Source organism: Dendroctonus ponderosae, unplaced genomic scaffold, assembly GCF_020466585.1.
Source record: "Dendroctonus ponderosae isolate FM_Combo_2020 unplaced genomic scaffold, Dpon_F_20191213v2 Dpon_F_20191213_1, whole genome shotgun sequence".
Lineage (NCBI taxonomy): Eukaryota > Metazoa > Arthropoda > Insecta > Coleoptera > Curculionidae > Dendroctonus > Dendroctonus ponderosae.
In genome coordinates, this window is record NW_026017110.1 from 52,282,586 (window position 1) to 52,304,728 (window position 22,143).

The 22,143-nt window shown below is 34.7% G+C and overlaps 2 protein-coding genes across 4 annotated transcripts; both read right to left on the minus strand.

The window, feature by feature from the left end:
• Positions 1 to 506: 506 nt before the first annotated feature.
• On the minus strand, positions 507 to 10,909 carry LOC109533806 (nucleolar protein dao-5). Of its 2 annotated transcripts, XM_019899242.2 has the most exons (16): positions 10,732 to 10,909; positions 7,158 to 7,295; positions 5,345 to 5,625; positions 5,235 to 5,282; positions 4,607 to 5,153; positions 4,330 to 4,548; positions 4,042 to 4,263; positions 3,756 to 3,980; positions 3,477 to 3,701; positions 3,276 to 3,413; positions 2,947 to 3,216; positions 2,543 to 2,896; positions 2,128 to 2,492; positions 1,809 to 2,072; positions 1,490 to 1,751; positions 507 to 1,355 (listed from the first exon to the last, which is right to left on the minus strand). In XM_019899242.2, exons 1-16 carry the CDS (start codon positions 10,892 to 10,894, stop codon positions 1,192 to 1,194), a joined length of 3,885 nt encoding a protein of 1,294 aa, XP_019754801.2. In that variant the 5' UTR covers positions 10,895 to 10,909; the 3' UTR covers positions 507 to 1,191. The 2 variants fall into 2 exon arrangements, with proteins under 2 accessions (XP_019754801.2, XP_048526696.1); XM_048670739.1 differs by lacking the exon at positions 5,235 to 5,282.
• Positions 10,910 to 11,631: 722 nt separating this feature from the next.
• LOC109533807 (prolyl 3-hydroxylase 2) lies at positions 11,632 to 19,630 on the minus strand. 2 transcript variants are annotated; one of them, XM_019899243.2, is made up of 9 exons: positions 19,134 to 19,630; positions 17,083 to 17,226; positions 14,091 to 14,271; positions 13,903 to 14,028; positions 13,698 to 13,834; positions 13,530 to 13,637; positions 12,553 to 12,937; positions 12,297 to 12,490; positions 11,632 to 12,235 (listed from the first exon to the last, which is right to left on the minus strand). In XM_019899243.2, exons 1-9 carry the CDS (start codon positions 19,560 to 19,562, stop codon positions 12,014 to 12,016), a joined length of 1,926 nt encoding a protein of 641 aa, XP_019754802.1. In that variant the 5' UTR covers positions 19,563 to 19,630; the 3' UTR covers positions 11,632 to 12,013. The 2 variants fall into 2 exon arrangements, with proteins under 2 accessions (XP_019754802.1, XP_019754803.1); XM_019899244.2 differs by lacking the exons at positions 11,632 to 12,235; positions 12,297 to 12,490; positions 12,553 to 12,937 and adding an exon at positions 13,144 to 13,345.
• Between the last annotated feature and the right edge of the window lie 2,513 nt (positions 19,631 to 22,143).

Genomic DNA, 22,143 nt, shown 5'->3' on the forward strand with positions numbered 1-22,143 from the left:
GTTAGCTTCGTAAAATAACTTAGAAGTTACTGGTAAAAAACCTTCCAATTTTTCATTTCATATTCTTATGCACTTTTCGTTGGGCACACTCTGTAAAGCGTAGAAATCGCAATGTTTAGGATGGACGTTTTGTTAGGGGTTTGTTAACGTAGCAACAAAATAGTGTTTTTATCTTACTTTTGAGCTATTTTTTTAAACTAATTTATTCTATGGAGATATCAAAAGAATAATGTTGCGACCAAACAAAACGTGAGTTTAGAATTAAAAAAAAATGTTTTATTTTTCTTTTGTAGAATTTATCTGTTCTATATTAATTGGTTCCTGATTTTTATTCTTCATTCATCATGCCGTAACTACGTACAAACAGAGGAGTTCAAGTGATTTTAAATATTTGGTTCTGTGTTGGTTGAAAATGAAGCACCTATCACTGTTTCAATGTGTTGTGATGATTAGAATAAACTTGCAGCTACGTAATAATCGTGTAGAGTGGAAATGAAACTATGTAATACAAATGAAAATATATTTATTTTGCTTAATCTAAAATTGTCTTCATACAGTATCCATTCGTTTCGAATATAACAAAAGAAAAACAAGTAACCAGCTACTTACTTACAACATTCTACAGGGTAAACATAAACTTATCTGTACACTAATTTATATAATGTATACTCGTTACGTAAAGACTAATGCACTTCACTAACAGGAACTTGCTAGGTTCCATAACGTTTTTTATCACTTAATTATTTTAGATTAACGCAGTGTTGTGCATCGAGACTTTATACAATAAGACGTTTAAAAACTTATCTGTAAGGTTTAGTAAATTTTGTAAGAAATTGTACACCCAGTTCTATGAATTGTGCTTAAAATTAATGCAGCATACGTATAGTCCACTCTCTTTGTCTATGTTTTATCCCTTACTATAACAACACTCCGAATGCATTAACTGTAAATGCGATCAACACACAAGTATGGCGGCAGGACAAGGTAAGCATTTCTGATTGTAGTCTTTCATTGAAATAATGTGCACTGTTTCAGTTTTTTTATAGTTTATTATGTTTAGATCTAATGGCAGCACTGACATTTTATCTCTTCCTAGGAATTCGATTCTACCCTCATGAGAGCATAGCTTATGCAATATTTTCATAGAACGTTCTTTTTTGTGATTGATTACTTACATTCTCCAATGCATTTTCAACTTCCAGGCGCAGATTTTTTATTCTTCTTCGGTGGTGTTGTTGGTTCTTTAGGAGGATTGCTGGCGGTTGTTAGTGCTTCTTCTAGATTCCGTTTATACGTGCCTACCAATTCTGGTAGATCATAGGCGATTGCTATATCTAATCTATTAATAGGACAACCTGCAACAATGAACAGAACAGTTATCAGTCGATTTAGATGCGAAAAAAGTTTACAATACGAATGTGGTAATTTAAAAAAACTTAGGATTTTTATTCCGCGAAAAATAAGAAATTGGCGGAAAAAGTTATTTCACCTCTGAAGTAAGTACAAGTAGCCGCAAGTTGCTGGAACTCATACAATGGATTGAGTTTAAAGAAGTCTCTATAGACATCAGGGTCTGGCAAGTCATATCTGGAGATATTCGTAAGCGTTGATAGACCTTCGTAGATATGATAATCCTGAGGACGTTCAATAATCTCGTTGGCAACTTGCTTGCGATTACCAAACACCGATTTGTGATTGTAATACGTAGTCAAATAACAATCGACCATTTTAGCATGGTTCCTCACTCGAACCTTGAAGTAGAGAACAATTAATTCTGTATTTCAACTACTTGGTGAATTCAAACTTACGGCAAACCTGCGAGCGCTGGCAATTTTGTTTTCTACTCGCCTATCAACAGCCGTTCTGAGATCTCTCAAGAATGCTCGCTCCTGAGCTTGAAGTAGTCGAACTGGGGCCCAAGGTTCGAACGGCCTGGACCATAGAGAAGTTGTGTACATCACAGGAGGCTGGGGTGAGGACATCAGAGGAGAAATATTCCAGATAAGTGCTCCTTGGACTCGCATTAACTCTTCCGGCTTCACTTGATCGGCCTTGTTTAGGATTATTCTCGTCTGTAACGAAAATATTGTTTTCAATTCTTATAAATCCACACGATTAGTTAACTACCTGATGTTCCCTTCCTTTAAGTTGATCTAAAATAGCCTCAGTTTCCGGGCCTACATCAAGTTTGGATGGGTCGTATACCAAGAATATTATATCGGCTCTATCAATGAACCACTGGCAAGCGTCATTGAATGGGAACAGTCTTGAAACCTGTTTTCGGACTTCTAGAATGCCAGGAATTTCTACAATATTTACTTTCTCCAGCAGCTTGGAGGGAAGCTTTACTCCTCGGAGTCGCTCTTCTAATCCTTGTCCAAACTTTTGTAAGCCGGAAAAGGTAAAATCTGCAGCCAACTCGGTGCCGTCAATAATCTCCGGCTCCTCACCGTACATCAGAATATTGAAGTAAGCAGGAGATGGTTCGGCTCCTATAATATATTTTTAGTGCCTACGAATTTTGATTCAATTTTATTAATACCTGTCCTCAAAGCAGTTTCATTAAACTCATTATTAGTTAAATAATTAATAATGGAAGATTTGCCTCCACTCCACGGTCCCATAAACAGAATGAGAGGTTTCGAAAATATTTCAGCATCACCGAAATGACGGTTGCTTAAATCTCGGTATTTATATAAACCTTCTAAAGGTTTTATGGCGTTTTCGTAGAGTCTCTTTAATTCTTTCAGAGTCTCTTCGTATACTTTATTTTGCACGTTATCCGTCTTAGTTGAGTATTGATCCAGCTTCAACAAGTGTTCCACATGCTCTCGGGATCGCAGCTCAGTCGGAATGTCAGTATCTAAAGATAATTCTTCCACTGGCGCTTCTCCACCTACCAGACAAATGTATTAGTCTTAGGGAAAATCAAAAGGTTCTTTATACCTTTTTCCAGACTTTCATCATCTTCCTCAACTAGGGGTTCAACAACAGTCACCGGCTTAAATACAACCGTTGATTCGTCCAAGGGTTTTTTCGCTTCAGGTTTCTTTACTTCCTTTTTAGGTGGTGGCGGTGATGGTTTTGGTGCAGGTGATGGTACAGGTGCAGCTTTTGGTTTAGTTTCTTTCTTGACTTCGACTTTTGCAGGTTGTTGCACCTTTGGTGTCGGTTTTGATTCCTTAACGGGAGGTTTCTCTTCACTTACATCTTGGTCTAAGTATTAAAATAACTTATTAATGCTTCATTCACCGATCAATCTAAACGCAACATACCTTTTTTGGAACCTGGAATACAACGTTTATTGTAGCATTTATTAGGGCAACATATTTCCCGGCTACTGCAATCATCGTCATCCCCACATCTCTCACCTTCTGTGCACGACACCTTGGCAGGTGATGGGCAATTGCTGTCTGTCAAAAAATTGATAATATAGGTTCAATTTTAAAGCAGCCTTGACTTAAGAACGTGCTTACCATCTTCTTCACTTTCGGCTGCACCAGTAACACTTTCTTCAGTTTGCTGTTCTTTCAATTCTTCTTCAGATTCCTCGTCTTCTTCGTCTGAGCCCGGGGTACCTTCTACACAAACTTTCCTGTAGCATTTGTTTGCACAACATATTTCGCCAGTACCACAATGCTTATTTTTAACGCATGGCTCCCCACCACAGGGTACTACGTCACGTTCTGGACATCCCGTGTCTGAATGTGAAGCAATTTAAATATTTAATTTTGTTCGACCAATTGTAATTATACCTTTCTTTGAAACACTTGAGGCTGCCGCGCCCTTGGTTTCTTCTTCTCTGGACTCTTCGCTAACTTCTTCGTCTTCTAAATCTTCGACTGTTGGGGTTCCGGCAGTGCAACGTTTTCGATAACATTTGTTGGGGCAACAAATCTCGCTTTGCCCACAATGTTTGTGTTTACTACACAAATCACCTTCCACACATGAAACTTCACTAGGTGCGGGACATCCAGTATCTGCAAATTAGCCCGAAGTTAAACTGCTTCAATATTTGAAACTTATTTAAATTTTTTTTACCTGGCAATTTGTTGTCAGGCTTTTCGACAACTTGTTCCGACTCTTCTTTAGAATCTTCTTCAGATTCTTCGAGCAATTCTGCAGATGTGGCTGTTCCAGGAGTACATCTTTTTCTATAACACTTATTTGGACAACAGATATGATTTTCTCCGCATTGCCCATGTTTGCTACATAAATCGCCTTCAGTGCAAGACACCTCATTGGGTGAGGGACATCCAGTTTCTATGCAGGCAATATGTTTTTATTAGCAGGAACTATTTCGGGTACATAAAAGTATGTATATGTTACCTGGTGAGCTCGGAGCCAGTGTCTCTTCACTTTTTGCTTCGTCGGATTCTTCAGATGCAGATTCGGCATCCAGTTCTGCTTGTGGAACTGTTCCTGCAGTGCATCGTCGTCTGTAGCATTTGTTGGGACAACAGATCTGATTTTCCCCACAATGTCTGTGTTTTGTACATAGTTCGCCTTCTATACAAGACACTTTGTTCGGAGGAGGACATCCACCATCTAGTAATTAAACGTATTGATCAAAATGTGTCAATGAAAATTAATAATTGAGTGTCACCTTCAGCGCTTTCCTCTAAAGTTGCTTGTTCGTCACTGTTGTCTTCTTGAGATGGTTCATCGTTTTCTTCATTAGCGCCAACCTGCTCCCTTTTTTTGTCTTCTTCGCTTTCGCCTGCCTCTTCAATTGATTCCACTGACTGAGCTTCTTGTTGTACTTCTACTTTTCCAGCACTTGAAGCTGTGCTTGGTAGCACAGCTTCAGCACTTTCAGCTCCGTCAGTCTCTTGGCTTTCAGCTGCCTCTTGTGCTTCTTCGACACTTGTGGCACCAGGGTTTTCATCATCTGGACCCTCCTGACTAGCCGCAACAGCAGAAGCTTGAACCGGTGTTGATTCAGTCTTATCCACAGGAGCCTCTCTTTTTACTATTGAAGGTTCAGGTGCTTCAACTTGTTCTTCGCTTTCTGCACTAGCTGCATCTTCGGGATTTTGTTGTTCCTCTACACTTTCCGATTCTACACTCGCCTGCTCTCCTGCTTCGGTTTGTTCGATTGAAGTCTTCGTTTCTTCATCGGATTCGGCATTTTCTTCGCTTTTATTTACTACCTGTAAATATGTGGAAAATGATGCGCAATCTGGGCATTACATTTTTGATTTAGAATTTAGCATTGATTCAGGTGCCTTTACCTTTTCGTCGGGTGCTTCACCTGAATCGTCATCATTTTCCTCAGATTTCTGAAAGCACAATTTGGCCTTAAACAGTGTGAACTAAATCCGATAGTTATAAATAAACAAACCCCTCGCGCAGCTTCTTGCTGTGTTACATCCTGCTCCGCGCTTTTATCTTCAGGTCCATCATTTTGATCACTAGCTCCGCCTTCTCCATCCACATCTACTTGGCGGCTGGAGTCGTCGGTTATTTCTACAGTGGGAACATCTTCCGCGCTTTCGTCTTTGTCTGAAGGTTCATTTTGTACATGTCCGGCCTCACCAATCTCGAGCTCCTTAAGAGCTTTCTCGATGTAAGGCCTACAGTCGGTTTCGGATGGACCATCAGTATCAGCTTCACCTTGCACGCCTGAAAACATTTTGTTCATCTGGTATGTAAGATTTATCTGTAGCTCGTACACATTTGCAGGCAGGTTTCGGTTAAAATGAAAGTCACTGCTTGTCTAAAATACCATGGTTGAATGCCATGTTATTTCGGCTCACTACTTTCTGAATGCCTTTTGATGATTTAAAAATAATTTGAAATAAAATATATAAACGCGTAATTTAAATTAAAAAAACTCGTAAAAGATGAGTTGAAACCTTCACAGCCTTACAATAAACTCAGGTGATGAAACTCTCATTCGTTTTTCAAAATTAATATTATTAAATAATTTAAAACTCTTTAATATAGGTGGTGTTTGGAAATTCGTGCTGGACGTTATACTTCAAATAATTTTGTGCTTAATATTAACACATTGCAAGAATGTTTGGTTTCTGTTCAACGGGATGAAGTTTATCTTGTATATTTACTGTTACTAGTTACATTTATTAGCACCGTTTTATTTAACTATATTTATTGCTTATATGGTTAATATTACATTTATTTACACAGTGAATAAATTACGATATTTAATGATTGGAATGTTTGAAGGAAGTTGCTTGGTGTTTATCGTTTACTCAAGAGTGGTATTTACCTCTTAAAAAGTTTCAGTAAGTGTGGCACCTATAGAAATCAGCAATTTATGGGGATTCAAATGATATTTAAAAGACCAGGTGATAGTTCAAATCGAAAGTGATGTTACACAGTCGTAAGCAACTTTCAAATTATATAAAAGTAACCGATTTGTTAGACCAGAATGTGAAGTAAATTGACATTTTGACGATATGGTCTGGCGCTTTATGTCCTGAACAGATTCATTTCCAGTTTCCAAAAATAAAATGACATAATTTTTTAATAGAATATTTCTGCGAATTGCTCGATAGCCTTGGCTCAATATTATCAGACGGCATTTGTGTAATGTTTTATTTGCTTGCTAACACCCCGCATTGCTGATTATTATGTTCCTACTTCTTCATACTCAAAGGGAAAATAAATAACAGCCTAATTGTTTAATTACGATTCTTTTACACAAGTTTCGCCAATGTTGAGGGCTAAATCACTGGTTTAATGTGGTTGATTTCTATTTAATCATTAATATCGACTGACCGCAACCACCCTGCATACAGAGAAAGTGTGCATTTTTAATGCATTAAGACATTGCACACAGTGGTCTATTAAATAGGATTTTGGAAAGCATCTGTTTTGTCTTATGTGATTTCCCTAACGTTATTTAAAACAATATTTCTCAACGATCGGCCACGGGTCGTTCCAAAAATAACGTGGGTAGCAGAAATCCCAAAATATATTGGAATAAACTGGAAGAAATATGTATTTTGCGGTTCCAATGCTGCTAAATACGTCACTGTTTACCTTAAAAAAATAAATCGATTCCACCGAGTTTCAAAAGCGCTAATTTCTATTGTATTTTCCAGCCAGGATTATCTCTCGAGGAAATGAGATTTGTCTAGGTACTTATTTTGTAGTTTATTAGCTGGGTGATTTTATTAAATAATTGATACCTTTCGGAACTGGTATGCATCGTTTCGTATAACACGGGTTCGCACAACATATTTCATTACTCTGACAGTCTTCATCTTGATTGCACTTAATTCCACTCGTACATGAAACTTGGTCGGATGTCGGACAGTCAGTGGTTTCTGTAAATGAAAGGAACTATAAATTATTTGAATCTGCTAAGTTTCTTCTATGGGACTTTATACGCATATACTTAGAAATTTAAATGCTAATAATGCGATATATCATTTAGGCGTTGATGGAAAATTGGCTTCACTTTAACAATAGTAGGATGGCATGTTGCAAAACCAATACCCAAAAGTTGGCCAAGTTTCTGGTTGATGTCTAATTCACAGAAATGATTCACTCACTTAATACTCCCAATCCAAAATAAATATATAAGCATGACATATACCCGTAAAACTCATTCAGATTTCTATATCCGAAATGTTAATTGCAAATCGTTTCGATTTTGCAAACATTTTAATGGCCAAGGAAAACATCTTTACTAGAAGTTTATTAGATACCTGGTTAACAGTTTAATAGGTACATCCTGAGCATTTTGAATATCCAATGATTCACCTTCTGGGTGTAGGCTATTTTTATAAGGAATATAACAGTTCAGGCCTGTTTAATAATACAATGATGAACCGTATTTTTTCAGCTTTATGCGGTTATTTTCTAATTGAAAAGGTTTTTTTGTGTGAAGCGTTAGTCCGAAATCAGACAAACGCTATCATATTTCAATGAGCTTTTTCAAAAAGCGTTGATGGACATTTTACCAAACAAATAACCGCAAAAATCTAAATATTGACTCTGAATTTCGTGATTAAGATCACATTGGCGGATGTGGGCAGTATACTTTTTAATTCAGATTGTTATTTTCTTGGCAAATATATCAATCACAATGTTTTATGACTTCTATTACGTGGAATCCTTTTATATTTGATAAGGTAGGCGAGGTTTTCAATGTATAAATACCTGGCGTTCCCTAACTACTTGATACGCTTGGTATTTCAATGATTTTTGCTGAAATCAGGAAAATAATTAACTTGCCGATTAAAGCAAAGATTATTTGGAGCAGGTTGCCACTAAATAACAGTCGAGGGACCAGTTATAAATAATTTATGTATCACAAATTGGATAATATATTGTGTCTTTAGGTATTAACTTCAAACGACATTAAAATTTCAATGGCTTTTCAACTCACTAATTCACTGGCAAGCCTCCATAAAAACAGCTGTTAAGTTCATATGTTAGAAAAATGATATATTGAGCGCCGTAATATTTTTGGAAAGGCTCCCATGTAGACAACTCAAAAGGCATTGACTATATCAGGACAGGTTTAGCTAATTGAAACGTTGAACCTTTCAATTGAATGTATTTTTGATGATCTATCAATTAAAAAAGTGTATACCTACATTCCAGCGCAATATAATCATAGTTTTTATAATATTATAATTCGCCAATTAGAACGATTAACTAAATGTATATTCCCTATGAATAAATGTTCTATTAATAAATCACAATTGGTGCCAGCAAGTTAAATGAGATTTAATACCTTGCATTTTTAAGTGACTGCTCTAGATATTTGTCTTAACATTTACATACCAGAACCTCCATCAATCGTTTTCCTTTGAAGTTGTTATTTAAAACACACCCTTGTTAAATTGCGAAATTGCCAGTGTTGTTTTGCATGTAGTAGTTATACATATATTTGGCTCAAATCCTAGAGTTTAAGTTGTATTTTTGTCTTAGTTTAGAGCAGAATGTTGAGGTGTTGGAGAACATGTAAACTCCTAATGCAAGGCAATGGAAACTTATTTAAAAGAGTGGCCGATTTTCTTTTAATTTCTATCAAATGTTTGTGGAGAGCTTAAATAAATTCTGGATTTATTTTTTTTAAATATGAATTTGAGATATTTGATGGAATTCGGAATAATTTTTTGTATGCGAAAAGTATTTAAGTCGATGTAGAGATTATTACGTTTAAGTCAATGCTTTCATGAGAAAAAATATTTAATTAGTAAGGATCGTTTCTGCTTTTACTCAAAACGAAAGAATATTTTTTTGTTCATTTTCGGTGCAAATGAAACGGTTGGCGTTATTGACTGGTTGGTATAGATTTGGTGGGAATACTTAACTACGTAACTTTTGGGCTCCAAACGCATTAATTAGTAAATTGCAATTTTTCAAACTACGGCTGGCAATAGCGGAAATATTAACGAAAAAGTGAATGAAAACGCACAAAATATGTTCGAAATTTATTTGATATATCGACAAAGTATTAAAAATAATTTGCTAGTTTTTAATTACGAACTTTTGCAGCAGAAAAGGCAGTATGTTAGCGGATAAACTGAACTATTTTGACATCGATATTTGTCAATTTCCATGTTGTCGGCTTGAACAAATTTAAATCAATTGATTATTAGAAGTTTGCTAGATGTTCATGTCAGTTTGAATGATAAAATAATAATTTGTGTAACTGGCCAATTCGAAAAATACGTTGGAGGTCAGAGCGTATTTAATAGAGATATTAATAGAATAAATCCAGATAAAATGAAAAAACGCTGCAGGGAATAGGATATGAAAAGTGAACTAGCTAAAGGATTAAATTTAGTGCTCAATTACTGATGTATTCATTGGATAGAAAACTGAGCTATGTTTAGACACTATCTTCTTTTGCGACCGGGATGCTGAGATGTCCCAAATTCGAAACACGCCAAGCAAAAAGTTCCAGGTCTTTTAAATGTTACGCGTTAATAATGTATTAGTATTTGCGAAAAAATGGTTTGTTCCTCATTGGATTTTAGTCCACTTTAGAGAAATTGTGTCCAAAGTATTATATGAGAGTCCTTTACGTTTGGGTAGCTGTTACTCATTTTGATCAAGCTGATTTAAGGGAATTCCAAAATTACGTAATACGAAACATTTCATAAAAAAAATTGGCCTTGAATAGAAAATATATGTGATTAAAACAAGGGCATGTCGAAAGTGCTCGTCTCAAATTCTAATTCTGTAACAAGTCTAGGGTATCTGGCGTGTTGCCTGTTACTAAAAATTGGTGGGCATTCGCAACGTATTTTTGCTTTAAATGAAAATAATTTGACACCACTTTGGATACCACATCAACTGTTTGAAGATTTTGCCTTGTTTGGTAAGGTGGTTTTTGCGATAATAATAACGAATAAATTAATTAAGAAGAAACAGCCCAAACTTGTTAGAATATTCATGCATAGATTGATTAAGCAGCATTGTGTGAAAAAATCCAGTTATTATGTTAGGAAAAGTTTGTTATTTATAGACAAAACTAGTTTATTTATGGCAAATTTTATTATTAGAAATTTGCCGATCCAAAAATAACGTAATGTCATATAATAGGATCATGAAAAAGCGGTGGCGACAATCTATTACATAATTATAATTTTTTCTTTTCCACTATCGTCACAGGATATTTTGGATTAAAGGCACAGTGTCCACTAAAAGCACTGGTACTTGGTAACCTTTCGTTTTTTTCGCGGCCTAAACCTTCGAATAGGTCACACGCGGTCGAAAAATTTCAAATTTCTGGAAACGTACCCTGCAAGGTGGCAGCTATAAGGGCGAATCCAAGAAGCAGCAAAAACCATGAGGACCTGGGGTAGACCTCCATGGTTTTCTTCTTACCACACCGGTCACATATAAGTCCCGCACTGACGACTACTACATCCAGGTTACCGTGGACTATGGCATCGGGACGCATCGCGACGCCCGTGCCTTTCCAGTGGCGGCACCACAAAATTCGGAATATCATATTAGCAACATCTTCAATACATCTATTACCAAGCTTTCCCCACTGAAGCAGCCTTCCTTTTTGCCTATCGTGACTTTCTACCCGGACGCAAACACCCTCTGTTTAATCTGCACAAGAAACATCAGCAATTCTAACACAAACTACCAAAAAGCATTCATTCAACAAAACCAAGGAAGTTTCGTGTAAAGATAAATTGCTCACTGAGCTCAGGCAGCAGAAAAATTAGTTTTCCAAACATTTTTTTAAAATTTATGCGACGCCCCTGTTTATAGACATCCAAAAATTGATGCCCGTTGACCCCCCACTAAATTCAAGTCGCTCCCTACAATCCACAGATGACTGAATAAATTTAAACTTTCAGTTCAGTTCACCTACAGTTAATTTATTGTAAGACCTGATTTTAACTATTACTTGGAAAGTTATTTAATCCGCGGCGCCTGAAATAAACAGGATGTTCTTCAATTGTTCACGCAGACGAGATCACGTCAATGTATATTTTCGGTAAAAAATTACAAATATTTATTTTCAGAATCAGTTTCAATACGAAATATTTGTAATATATAATCAAAATGGGACGCTAAATAAGTATCCCAATCCCAACTCAACCAGTTTCTATGTAGGTAGTGTAGCTATACTACCTACATTCAATTACAAGTAGTATCTACATACAAATAATAAAAATTAAGTTATATATATACAAAAATTTATTACACTATTTGTTCATAATAAAATGGCCTGAGTTCGTTATGGACTAGCAAAAGTGAAGTACATAATACTAATAAAACAAATGGCTTAAATATAAGTAAACAATTAAAAAGCACAACCCAAAATATCTCTTCAGCACAACCGTTGTTTCTTAAAAATTAAGTTAGTAACTGAAAACCTATTAAACGTATCCTAACAAACCTGAAATTAATCTCAAAACTGTAAAACAGTAACAAAACCACAAAAAGGTGTGATTTGAACACATACACATACATTCATTGCTCAGAACGAACGCAGTGAATTTAAAAAGTAAGTTTAAAGCACGACGAGCAACAACATTTCGCAACACTAAAAGAAAATGTTTCACTCCGTATTAATATCCTGGCTATAATACTGATGAAACGTGATATCGTTATCCAACATGTGTTGAGAAACATCCCTGTCTAGTTCTTGATAAGTTGGATCCAAAGTAAACCAAACTGCCAACGCACATCTTCTACCTTTGGTCACTCCTGTAACTCCATGGAGATTTTCACTTCCCGAGGAAAAACCAACCATCCGACCACATTTCGGCATAATTGAACTCTGCGAAAAGAACGTGCCCCTAAAGAAACCGAACCCTAAACGAAATTTTGATGTATTTCACCTGAATTTTTCTGCCCTTGGAATCCGCAGAAAAAATGAAATGCCCTCCTTCGAAATCATCATTTAAATACAATATCGCGCTGTAATCTCTCCAGTGAAAAGCTGGATACTTTTTTGCACAAATATTATCTCCAAGTACATTACAGTTGTCTGCATGGATCTTGTGACTTAAATCAGTTCTATTTTGAGAGCTACCTGCAAATTAAATTACTAAACGCAATTAAAGTATAACATTCAAATGATTTACTGCTATTCACCTGCCAAGGCAGATCGGCAAACTAGATGTGTGTAGGAAAAGTACAGTGACTCTTCAATATTGAATTTGTGCACCAATTTAACTCTCATTTCCTCGGTAATTTCAAGCAGAAGACGAAGGTAGGCCGGTTTCAATAATCCTATGTAAACCAAAAATGATATTCTACGTAGATCAATACCTTCAAATTTTTCATTTTTCGTATGTGGAGATGCTGATTTTTCACCGCCACTGCTTCCCTTATAGCCGTCGTTGATGTTCATAAAATTATTTGCAATATAAACCAATTTTTGGCACTCGTTTCGTGAAATTAGACCGTCTGAAGCAAATCGCTTCCCACCGCCCAAATCGGTTGCATTTTTTGTGAAACGGAAGTTTCTCCTTCCTTGCTGTTAACAAATAGAGCATCCTTCAATATTTTCAAGATAAATTGGCCTGGCAAGAATCCAGTTTTTCAATTATCATAGCGATATTAAAATTAATTTGAAACGTTCGTGGCGGAGCAACAGCTAATGCACCCAAGGAAATTCATTATAGGAAGCTCTCAACTAGACCCTCACCAGTCGCAAAAAAAACTAGGAATAAAATAAACGAATTCCTTTAAAATGTTTTATTTAAAACAATACACAATTTAAAATACATGGCACACCGTAAGAGTATAAAAGTTAATAGGCAGAGAAAAAATGCAACCGGACATCAATATATACAAGTAAATGACCCAAAAGATACAAGAGTCAATCAGATACAATATCGTCAATGTCATTGTCAGTTGATTCGTTATCAGAAGCAGAATCCTCCTAAAAGTTAAGGAAATGTTAATATATAAATGCCAGGCGCATGCATTTTATTCCGCTTTTTCATGTGGGGTCCACAGAGGTTATTTTGGAAGAATTAAGCCATTTCCGTAAAATATATGCTCCAACCAAATTATGTTAACGATAAAATTGCACCCGCCAGTTAATGACAAAATTAAATATTTACCTTGGCTTCCGCTATCTGTGCTGAGGTCTTGCTGAATTTAAACTCATTTTTGATATATCGCAGTATTCTTTCTTCGTACGTATCACGCTGAACATAACGGATTACTTCCTGAAATTTCAAGAGATTGAAGATATTTTATAGTTTTTAACCAGGCGCATTTAAAACTACTTCTCTAGGTGTGAAGAAGCTGTCTTGAACTTTCGGAAGCTTCTGATAGTATTCCATATTCGCTAGCATGGATTCATCATCAGGGAGAAACAAGAGGTAAGACGCCACTGCTTGGCAAGCTGCGTACAGATTCCTTTCTGAAAATCGTATAGATAACAACAAAAATAATTAACCGTTTAAACAAATACTTAACAATTGCACTCACTTTTAAAATACGCATATTGCAAGTAATTGTAATGGCTCGCCAGTAGATCGGCATGGATTTCTCCATTTAAAGATCCCAACTTTTTTTTGCAACCCTGCTTGCATTTTAGCACGTAGGTAAAATGATCTGAAAGCGAGCACTGTTATATTAATCATCTCTATGAAAATTCATTTTATTAAATCGCTTACTGGCAATTGCAGGAACAAAGTCTGGATACCAGCCAGCATCAAAAGGACCTTCGCATTGAGCTCTACACTCTTCCTCCTCGTGCAAATAAGACGCTAGACTTTCTTCCATATTATTTATTGCATTATCCCAGTCTTTCTTCTCGTAAGCGTCAGACCCATATACGTACAGATAAACGAAATCCTGCAAGAAAAAAACGATTTCTATAGGTCTCTGATAATTGTAATTTTTGTGCAACTCGAAGGTTATTAAGGCAACTCGAAGGGTTAGTTACTCGTTTCTTAGCTCTCAAATGCTATTGAATTTCATTAGAATATTTCAAACGGTTTTCCTGTCATAAATAAATTTGATTCGAAAAACTCAGACCCGTCAATTTTTATTTGCAAATGCATCTTTTTATATCAAAATTATTTATATAGGGGGTTCAAAAATAAATTACCATCATCTACATATTTTTTTCAAATAGAAGCACCTATTTTATATTTAAATTTTTCAAATCTCCATTGAATTCTAAGTATGATTCAGGTAATAGGTGCTATACTTAAACTTAACAGGTACAGAGAAATTTACGATTGTATCATTAATTAGCGTGGATTTCTTTCAAATCTCTGTAGTTCTGAAAAGGACCAATTTTCGAACAAACAGAACGACAATCAAATTACAAATTAAATGTTAAAAATGTGTGCCAAAATTTACGGCTTCACAATATCCAAGGCGATTAATAAACTCTTCTGGGATCTTGTCTTTTTGGTAAATAATTTTTCATTTTTTAAGTTTAGGACATAGTACCTGAATCCAAGTACTTAGAATAAAAAATTGAAGAAGAATATTTTTTGCCGCCCAATATTTTTTTGACCCAGCAATTTTTGCGCACAAAAAAAATCCGCTGTTTTATGCATTCACTTAAGGATTTTGCAATAGGAATACCTGAAAAAAGCCAATCAAGCGATTTTTCAAAGGATCGTTATCTTACAGCTTTTATTAAACTAGGATTGGGTAACACTGTGTTGAGTTGCGCTTTTGAATTGATGCCGCTTTGTGAGTTGGTCAGTTATAACGCATGGCGCCTCACTGCACCGGATCAGAATTTTTAAAGGACATTTTTAATGAGTTGAAATTTCATTGGTTTCTATCATCGCTCGGAAATTCAGCAACACTCTCATTTTTAAGCGATTTATTTTCGGATTTTTTGTTAAATCGGTTATTAATTTTAGTTTTGGCGTTGTACGTTAATCACTGCAGCTGAGTGAAATTCAGACAAATCAAAATCGCTCTAAATTTAAAATTAAATTAGTGAAAGATCGACACTTGGAGCGTTTGCCGTTTAGTTGTTGACTTTCCTTAAGTGGGAATGTGAAATTTGCCTTTGGAAATATTATCGTGCGAACAGGCACTTTATACAAAAATGCCAACAATAAACAAACTGAAATCGAACTGCCAAATAAAGCATGAATCATCGAAAGGGCGAACAATTAAATGATTAAATAACCATGTTTATTCTGTAGTTCGGTGTCTTTTTTCTCGAAAAAGTGTATCAATGTTCAGTTTGCTACCGACAGTGGACGAAATTGGTCGGTGATCGCATTCTTAGATGGGAAATATAGAAACATTGTGGCCCTTATGGCAAGTACGGGAGTTTGTAAGAGTGTAGGGACTTCTTAAGGATTAATGGGTAGAAAATGGAGGATGAGGCGACAGCCTGCAAAAAGCGGGTAAGAATGATCTGTAGTCTGTACATTTTTTATCTTGAACTGAGTTTAGTTTTCCTACAAGCAACTGACGTTTTACGGATTTTTTATATTTCTCTCTCTTCATGATTTTAAATAAGTTTCTCTTTGCCCAGATTTCCTGCTGTACTAAACACATTTTCTTCTTTCTTTCCAGGTGACACTACGCGGCTTTCGGTAAGTTCACATGTACATATGGGTAGTTTTTAGTCCGATATTCATCAACTCACATGTAGGCTGGATTTGGTATTGATTAAGCTATTGGTTCTTTTGTAGTTAATTTTTAAACTTTGGGGATATTTTGGGCGGCTTTGTATTTTTCATATCAAGCTCATGTGAAGCTTTTCGCTAATGAACCTCTTCAGATATGGAAATTTGGGTTGCCGTATTCCATTCAAAAAGCATCAGCTTACTGATAGTGTGGATTTGGATCCCATTAAATTATTGATTCCTTCAGAGAAATTTTTAAACTTTGGGAATATTTTGGGCGGCGATTCAGTTATAACAACGCGCGTGAGTAATGTCTGGTAGGTTTGTCACAAGTCACACAAATATTTGAATATCAGACATTTAGGTGCAAGTTTTCGCTAAAACTTCATTAAAAAAAACGTCTCCTACATTAAGGTCAATCTTTCAAATTTCTACCAGCTTTAATTTGGAAGTTGGAATTTTTTTAATGAAGAGTAAGCGTAAAAACGTTTTCACATCAACATTCGAAAAATGCGATGCGAATGTATTTTTCGTTTCTGAGTTTTTCGTTATAACTCATCGCTTCTCACTGTGCCGCACTTTTAATTACGCTTAGCATTTAACCCAAAGCTTTACGAGGCCCGAGGCAGGAATCAATCAAACAAAAAAAAACGTCACCTCATTTTTTAGGAGCAACATTTTACCAAATGGGTGATTGCAAAGCAACTGCACCGGTGAGTTACTATACCGATGCGTTGGGTTGGCGCAACAAGCCTTTTCGGCATCTCTGCGCTAACTCCCCAAAAATTAACTTAGTTAAATTACCCATGCCTAATTAATACGTATAAGAGGTTCAGAGCTTTTGGATTAAACTGAGAGGAGGAGGAAAAGAGCACTGAGAAATCAATAATTTATTAATACTAGAGACTATAATGCAATTATAAATATTTTCGTTAACTCCAACAACTGACTCATTCATTAGTTCATTTTAAGCCTTTTTCATTGCTATTTAATAATTATAATTTACCCAAACTGAAATTTTTGAGTGTTTTGGAAATGAAGAAATAGTAACAATTACCTTTGCTTCAAAATTGATGACATCCTTTAAATCAACTCCAGGTAGTTCAGAGTATTGTTTTAAGGTTTTTGCCATCACTTTATGGTCTGGATTTAAAACCAGATAGGTGAATGCTGCAGATGCAGCTTTTTGCACATCATTTACCTGGAAGAAAACACAATTTAGGTATCTACTTAATAAAATTGTTCGCTTCAACAGTTTTATGTGACCCGATATTTGATACGTTAACAATGTACCTGAAGCAGCTACCAATAGTTAAATCCAGTAAATATATATAATCATATAATATAATCACTTCATATAATCATCACTTCATATAATCTGAAAGTGAATGTTATATGAAGAGGTCAAACCATGCAAATGAATAACCAGGCAATAACTTTATAAATAACTTGGCTTTATGTTATTTTTAACGAATATACAAACTTTCTTGTTCTTGATCACCGGAACATTGCAAACGATCGAGTTTCAAGCATTAGCGTTAAACTACTTTAACTTTTAACTTAATAGTTCTCTAATCTTCAAATTCTATATTTGTTTAAAAAAATGTTTTGTAAACTTTAAACATCATATTCTGTAAATAGTATAGTATTTACTGATCAATGAATTATCGAATCATACTTAATTATCCATTGAGAAACAATATGCATGATCAGCAAATACTTTGAGGTAGTTTGTGAAAGCTAAAACATCAGTCATTTCCTTGTTTACAATAAATAAAGCATAATTTTATATTCTACTTAGTTATTAAATTCATTGCGAAAAATGTATGAAAATAAATTTGCAAACTAGGTCATCGGCCTATTATTAGTAAGCCCGCATCTGGATATGATAACGTAAATATTGGATGGATGTGTTAAAAACATCCTATTTGTAGGATTTCGCAATCACTCGGCCAGAGTAGTTCATTCTAGAAAAAACTAGTACTGCACTATACGGGGTGTTGTTGAAGTTAATTTCCACCTCAAAACAACAAAATGAATCTCAAATTTTTATCCATCATTTCACTAACGATGAAATGCTTCAATTTAAGATAGCATATGATATTTATGTTTTTGTCGGCAGCATGTTTAAATGTTGACTGATACTTACTGATCTATTTCGTAATCCATTGACCGCCCACCAACCATTCTTTAGGTATGCGTTTTGAAATGTTCATATGTGGGCAGCCATTCTTTCAAAATCGAGAAGCAATAACAGGAAAATAGCCATGATCAGCCATATATTTGTATATGTTTGATGATTTTGAGAAGAAATGTTAGGAAAACATCCATATTGGTACAACCAGTGCTAGCCAAATCTAATTACTTAATTGGATATTTTAAAAGGAGCGAAACCCATTTTGATTGCATCACTCTTCAAATCAAATACAGCCTGAAAGCTATTCTTTTGTCCCTAAAATATATTTAGTTATAGTTTTATGACAGTGGATCTATAAAGCTGGAGTTTTATGTGGGTATCCATGTGCCATAAATTTTCCAGATGTTTAAAGACGAAGAATATTTATCAATGATTGCTTGGATCAACGTATTTTACCGGAATTATATGCGGAAATCTTTACTCTTCCTTACAGTGATAATTGCCCTCATTTGTCTTTAATAGTTGACTATTCAAGCAACTTTTTCTAACTATATACCTAATAACTACATAGTTTAAAAGCCAGGGTGATTAATTATTGATCTCTTATTTATAAGCCTGGAAACGAAATTTCATTTCGTTAAAAGGTTGTTGCTTATGAAATGCAGAACTAGATAGAAAGAAGTTTTAAAATATGTTTAATCCCTAATTTCAGTTTCTGGCGAAATTGTGATTTTTCAAATTTTGAAAAAATAAATTATGTCTGTTTATATACAATATACAATTAAATGTATAAATTGAAGTGCGTAATACTTATTAATTTAATCAAACACGCAACATGTGGTCTGTGTGGTCATTAATGGTTACAAATTTGAATATGTGCAGTTTTATATTCAAAATATATTAAAAATACATTAGTTTCGGTTACATCAGGCTGTGAGTAAGTATTTAAATTTGTTGGTGATTTACTTTACCTTAAAGTAACATAAGTGCAGATATTCATACGGTTTTCTTTCCTCAAACAGTTTCTGGATTTCATCATCGACATTATCATTATTTCCATTGCTATCTATTTTGCAGTTAATAAGGCAAAGGGTGTTTTTGATATTTTTTTCAAAAAACCGCAAGTTTTCAATATCGACCGGAAACAGTGTATCTGAGGCCTCGCTCTCCTGTTTGCACTTTAATCTACAATTCTGAGTGTTCCTTCTTTGCCACCGGTATTTTTCCAGGGCTTGTTCCAATTTTTCTACGCATACTGGAAATCTTTCTTCCAGGTAAGCTTGTGTCCCTTCTTCGTATAAGGCGGCGACAGTTTCACTATCTTTTACTTCATCCAACCGAACATGTGTCACTGAAGTTATGATCACTGCATATAACAGCGCCCATGTTAAATTCGGCATGATACGTTAACACCACCACACACTGAACACTGAAAGCCATAGTCCATACAAGTCGTACAAGCGCTTTCGTTTTCTTCAACACTTTACTTAGTCGCCAGAATTGGAAGCTCCATAGTCCGTTGGTATATGACTAGATTTCAAAATATTTATCTCTTTTAGTAATGATGCTAATGATACTTAAAGTTCTAGAGCAACGTAAGCTCAAAGTATTGGCTGTTCAATGTAAAGTTTCGTTTGCTTCAAGTCATATTTTATTATACATTCTGACCTTTTCCCCGGAAGGATCAACATTTGGTAACCAGACTCCCATTTCATTTGCACTGAGGTGGTTCTTCAAAGAACAATATGGAATTACTTAATTTAGGCAGTTGATTTTTTTTTTATTTTAAGTATTAGTCTTTCCTTCGCAATACTAATACAGATTAATCTATTTTTGATTTAGTGGAGGTTTCATAAATTAGTTAAATTTATTTAATTTTCAGGTATATATTTTAAATAAATTTTAGTTATAAAGGATTCATGAGTATAGTGGGCAGCCTATAATTTGAAATCGTTATTTTCGTATAAAATTAATTAAAACGACACTCAATTAGGTGAAACAATTATTTTGCAAATTAATCGTTTCAACAACTTAGATCTGCAAATTTAATAGTAATTTTGTCGATTGGATAGGAAATGGTACTTATGTAAAAGTATAATAATTAGTTAATAGTCGTTTTTAAGGCTAACAATAGATTCTCCAACATAATAGTTAATATCTTAAATTTCGCTTAGAGAAAGTTGTTTTTCTCCATTTTTCCTGTCGATGGGTCAGTAAAATTTTAATTTAAAACAACAAAAAGTCAATTGGGTTGGCACATTTGCCTGAGATTGATGAGTATTTATCTAAATTATAAATTCGCATTTATTCAAATTTCCATTTCAAAATTCATTTAAGTCAAATTTATACTAAAATTGTAGCTTGTATAACATAGTGACGATCACTGTTTGGCAAACTTATCTCTCATTCAACAGCAGCTTTAGAAATAAATTGCCTTAACATCCCGTATACTACCATGAAAGACTGTATTTTTTCAGTTCTTGTGTAATTTACCTGCTTTTGCAATTATAAAATCATTACAACTTATTATGTTGTTATTACCTATAATTGCCTTTACGTTACAATTATATCATCCTGTAATTAATTCAGTTATCTTTTATAAAACTAAGTTTTAAGCCCTCTGATCACTTTACATCACAAACTCATTTTAGATGTTTAAACATTTAAACATGAGCATAGTGATAGATGTTAAATATAGGTAGATAATCGAGAAAAACACCAACTCAAAACCCTTAAAATAGTTTCATTTTATTTTAAAAAACTTGCGGAGAAGATGAGTTCAAATTGAGAGTAAGAAATATTGTTATACATAATAATAATCACAATATGAAACCAATTTTTTTAAATCGTCAGTAACAAGCCGTAACATTTAATGCCTAGTTAAATAAAAGTATCTGAATTTATAATATTTGCAATAAATATTTTCATTTTCTGCAACTAAAACGTTGCATCTAAATTCTAATTCTGAATATCACGTAATATAGATATACTATTTCCAACTGCTCGAATTCATTCCAAAGAATTAAAACTTGGACTAAATGATTAAAGCCTCGAAATAAATAACTCCCGGGGATTACTTGTCTGCCAGCATCCATCGGCGTGTAGGTTTCACATCCTTTTTCCAATCAGTTCGTCGTGTTTGCACGTCTCTTTCTAGATTATTCAAATCATCAATTAAAACTTAATTAATACTGAAAAATGCTGCAAATAGTAGCCGAAAAAATTTGCGTAATGAACTTTGTAGGCCGATTTTAGCAATAGATCAACGGAATTTGGTACCACCCAAGTTGTGACTGTGGGAACGGCACAATTTGCAATATGTCGTCTTCCAACCCCTGGGTATTTCATGAATACTTTTTTTTACTCAATTAGTAAAAAACTTGAATGATTATCCTACTTTTCATTCGCAGCGATCAGCATTTTTAGTAATTTTATAATTAAATAGTTTAATTAGGTCAGTTTTAATTGAGACTAAAAGCTGTATTGTTTTAGTACAAAAAATAAAGGCTTGCTTGCATCGTTTTGCTGTTATAAACTCACCTTATAATGACTTTGTTTTTTTTTTCATTTTTATTTATTTAGCACTTTCCCATTTTTTCCGCCAGTTTATACCAATTCTTCAACATTGATAGTAAATGTGTATATATTTTTCTGGATTTATTAAAAATGTAAACATTATTTCAGGCATCAAGTAAAATTCTGTCTAGAGCTCTCCATTAACGATAAATAATTCAAACATGATCGGTCGCCCTTTAAATTCAGACACAACTCGTTTAATTGGTACTTTTCCTTTAGCCCATTCTTCGGAAGGTGAATGACTCCAACCTAGACGGGGTAAGGCGCTCTCACATATTTAAAGAAGCCGTTGCCAGCAAGTTAGACTCGCAAGTTTAGTCGACCTAAATGTTTTTTATCACCCTGTTCGTTCATACAATAAAAACCTGAAGTTTTTGAATTGTAGATTGATGATCAGTAGATTTC

Coding starts and splice junctions, on each gene's coding strand:
- LOC109533807 (XM_019899243.2), bottom strand. CDS start 19,562: ATGCCGAATTTAACATGGGCGCTGTTATATGCAGTGATCATAACTTCA. Junction 13,835..13,902: donor GCAATATGCGTATTTTAAAA/GTGAGTGCAATT, acceptor TACGATTTTCAG/AAAGGAATCTGTACGCAGCT. Junction 12,491..12,552: donor TTGCCGATCTGCCTTGGCAG/GTGAATAGCAGT, acceptor TTTAATTTGCAG/GTAGCTCTCAAAATAGAACT.
- LOC109533806 (XM_019899242.2), bottom strand. CDS start 10,894: ATGCGTCCCGATGCCATAGTCCACGGTAACCTGGATGTAGTAGTCGTC. Junction 5,283..5,344: donor AGCAAGAAGCTGCGCGAGGG/GTTTGTTTATTT, acceptor TTGTGCTTTCAG/AAATCTGAGGAAAATGATGA. Junction 3,981..4,041: donor GCCTGACAACAAATTGCCAG/GTAAAAAAAATT, acceptor GCTAATTTGCAG/ATACTGGATGTCCCGCACCT.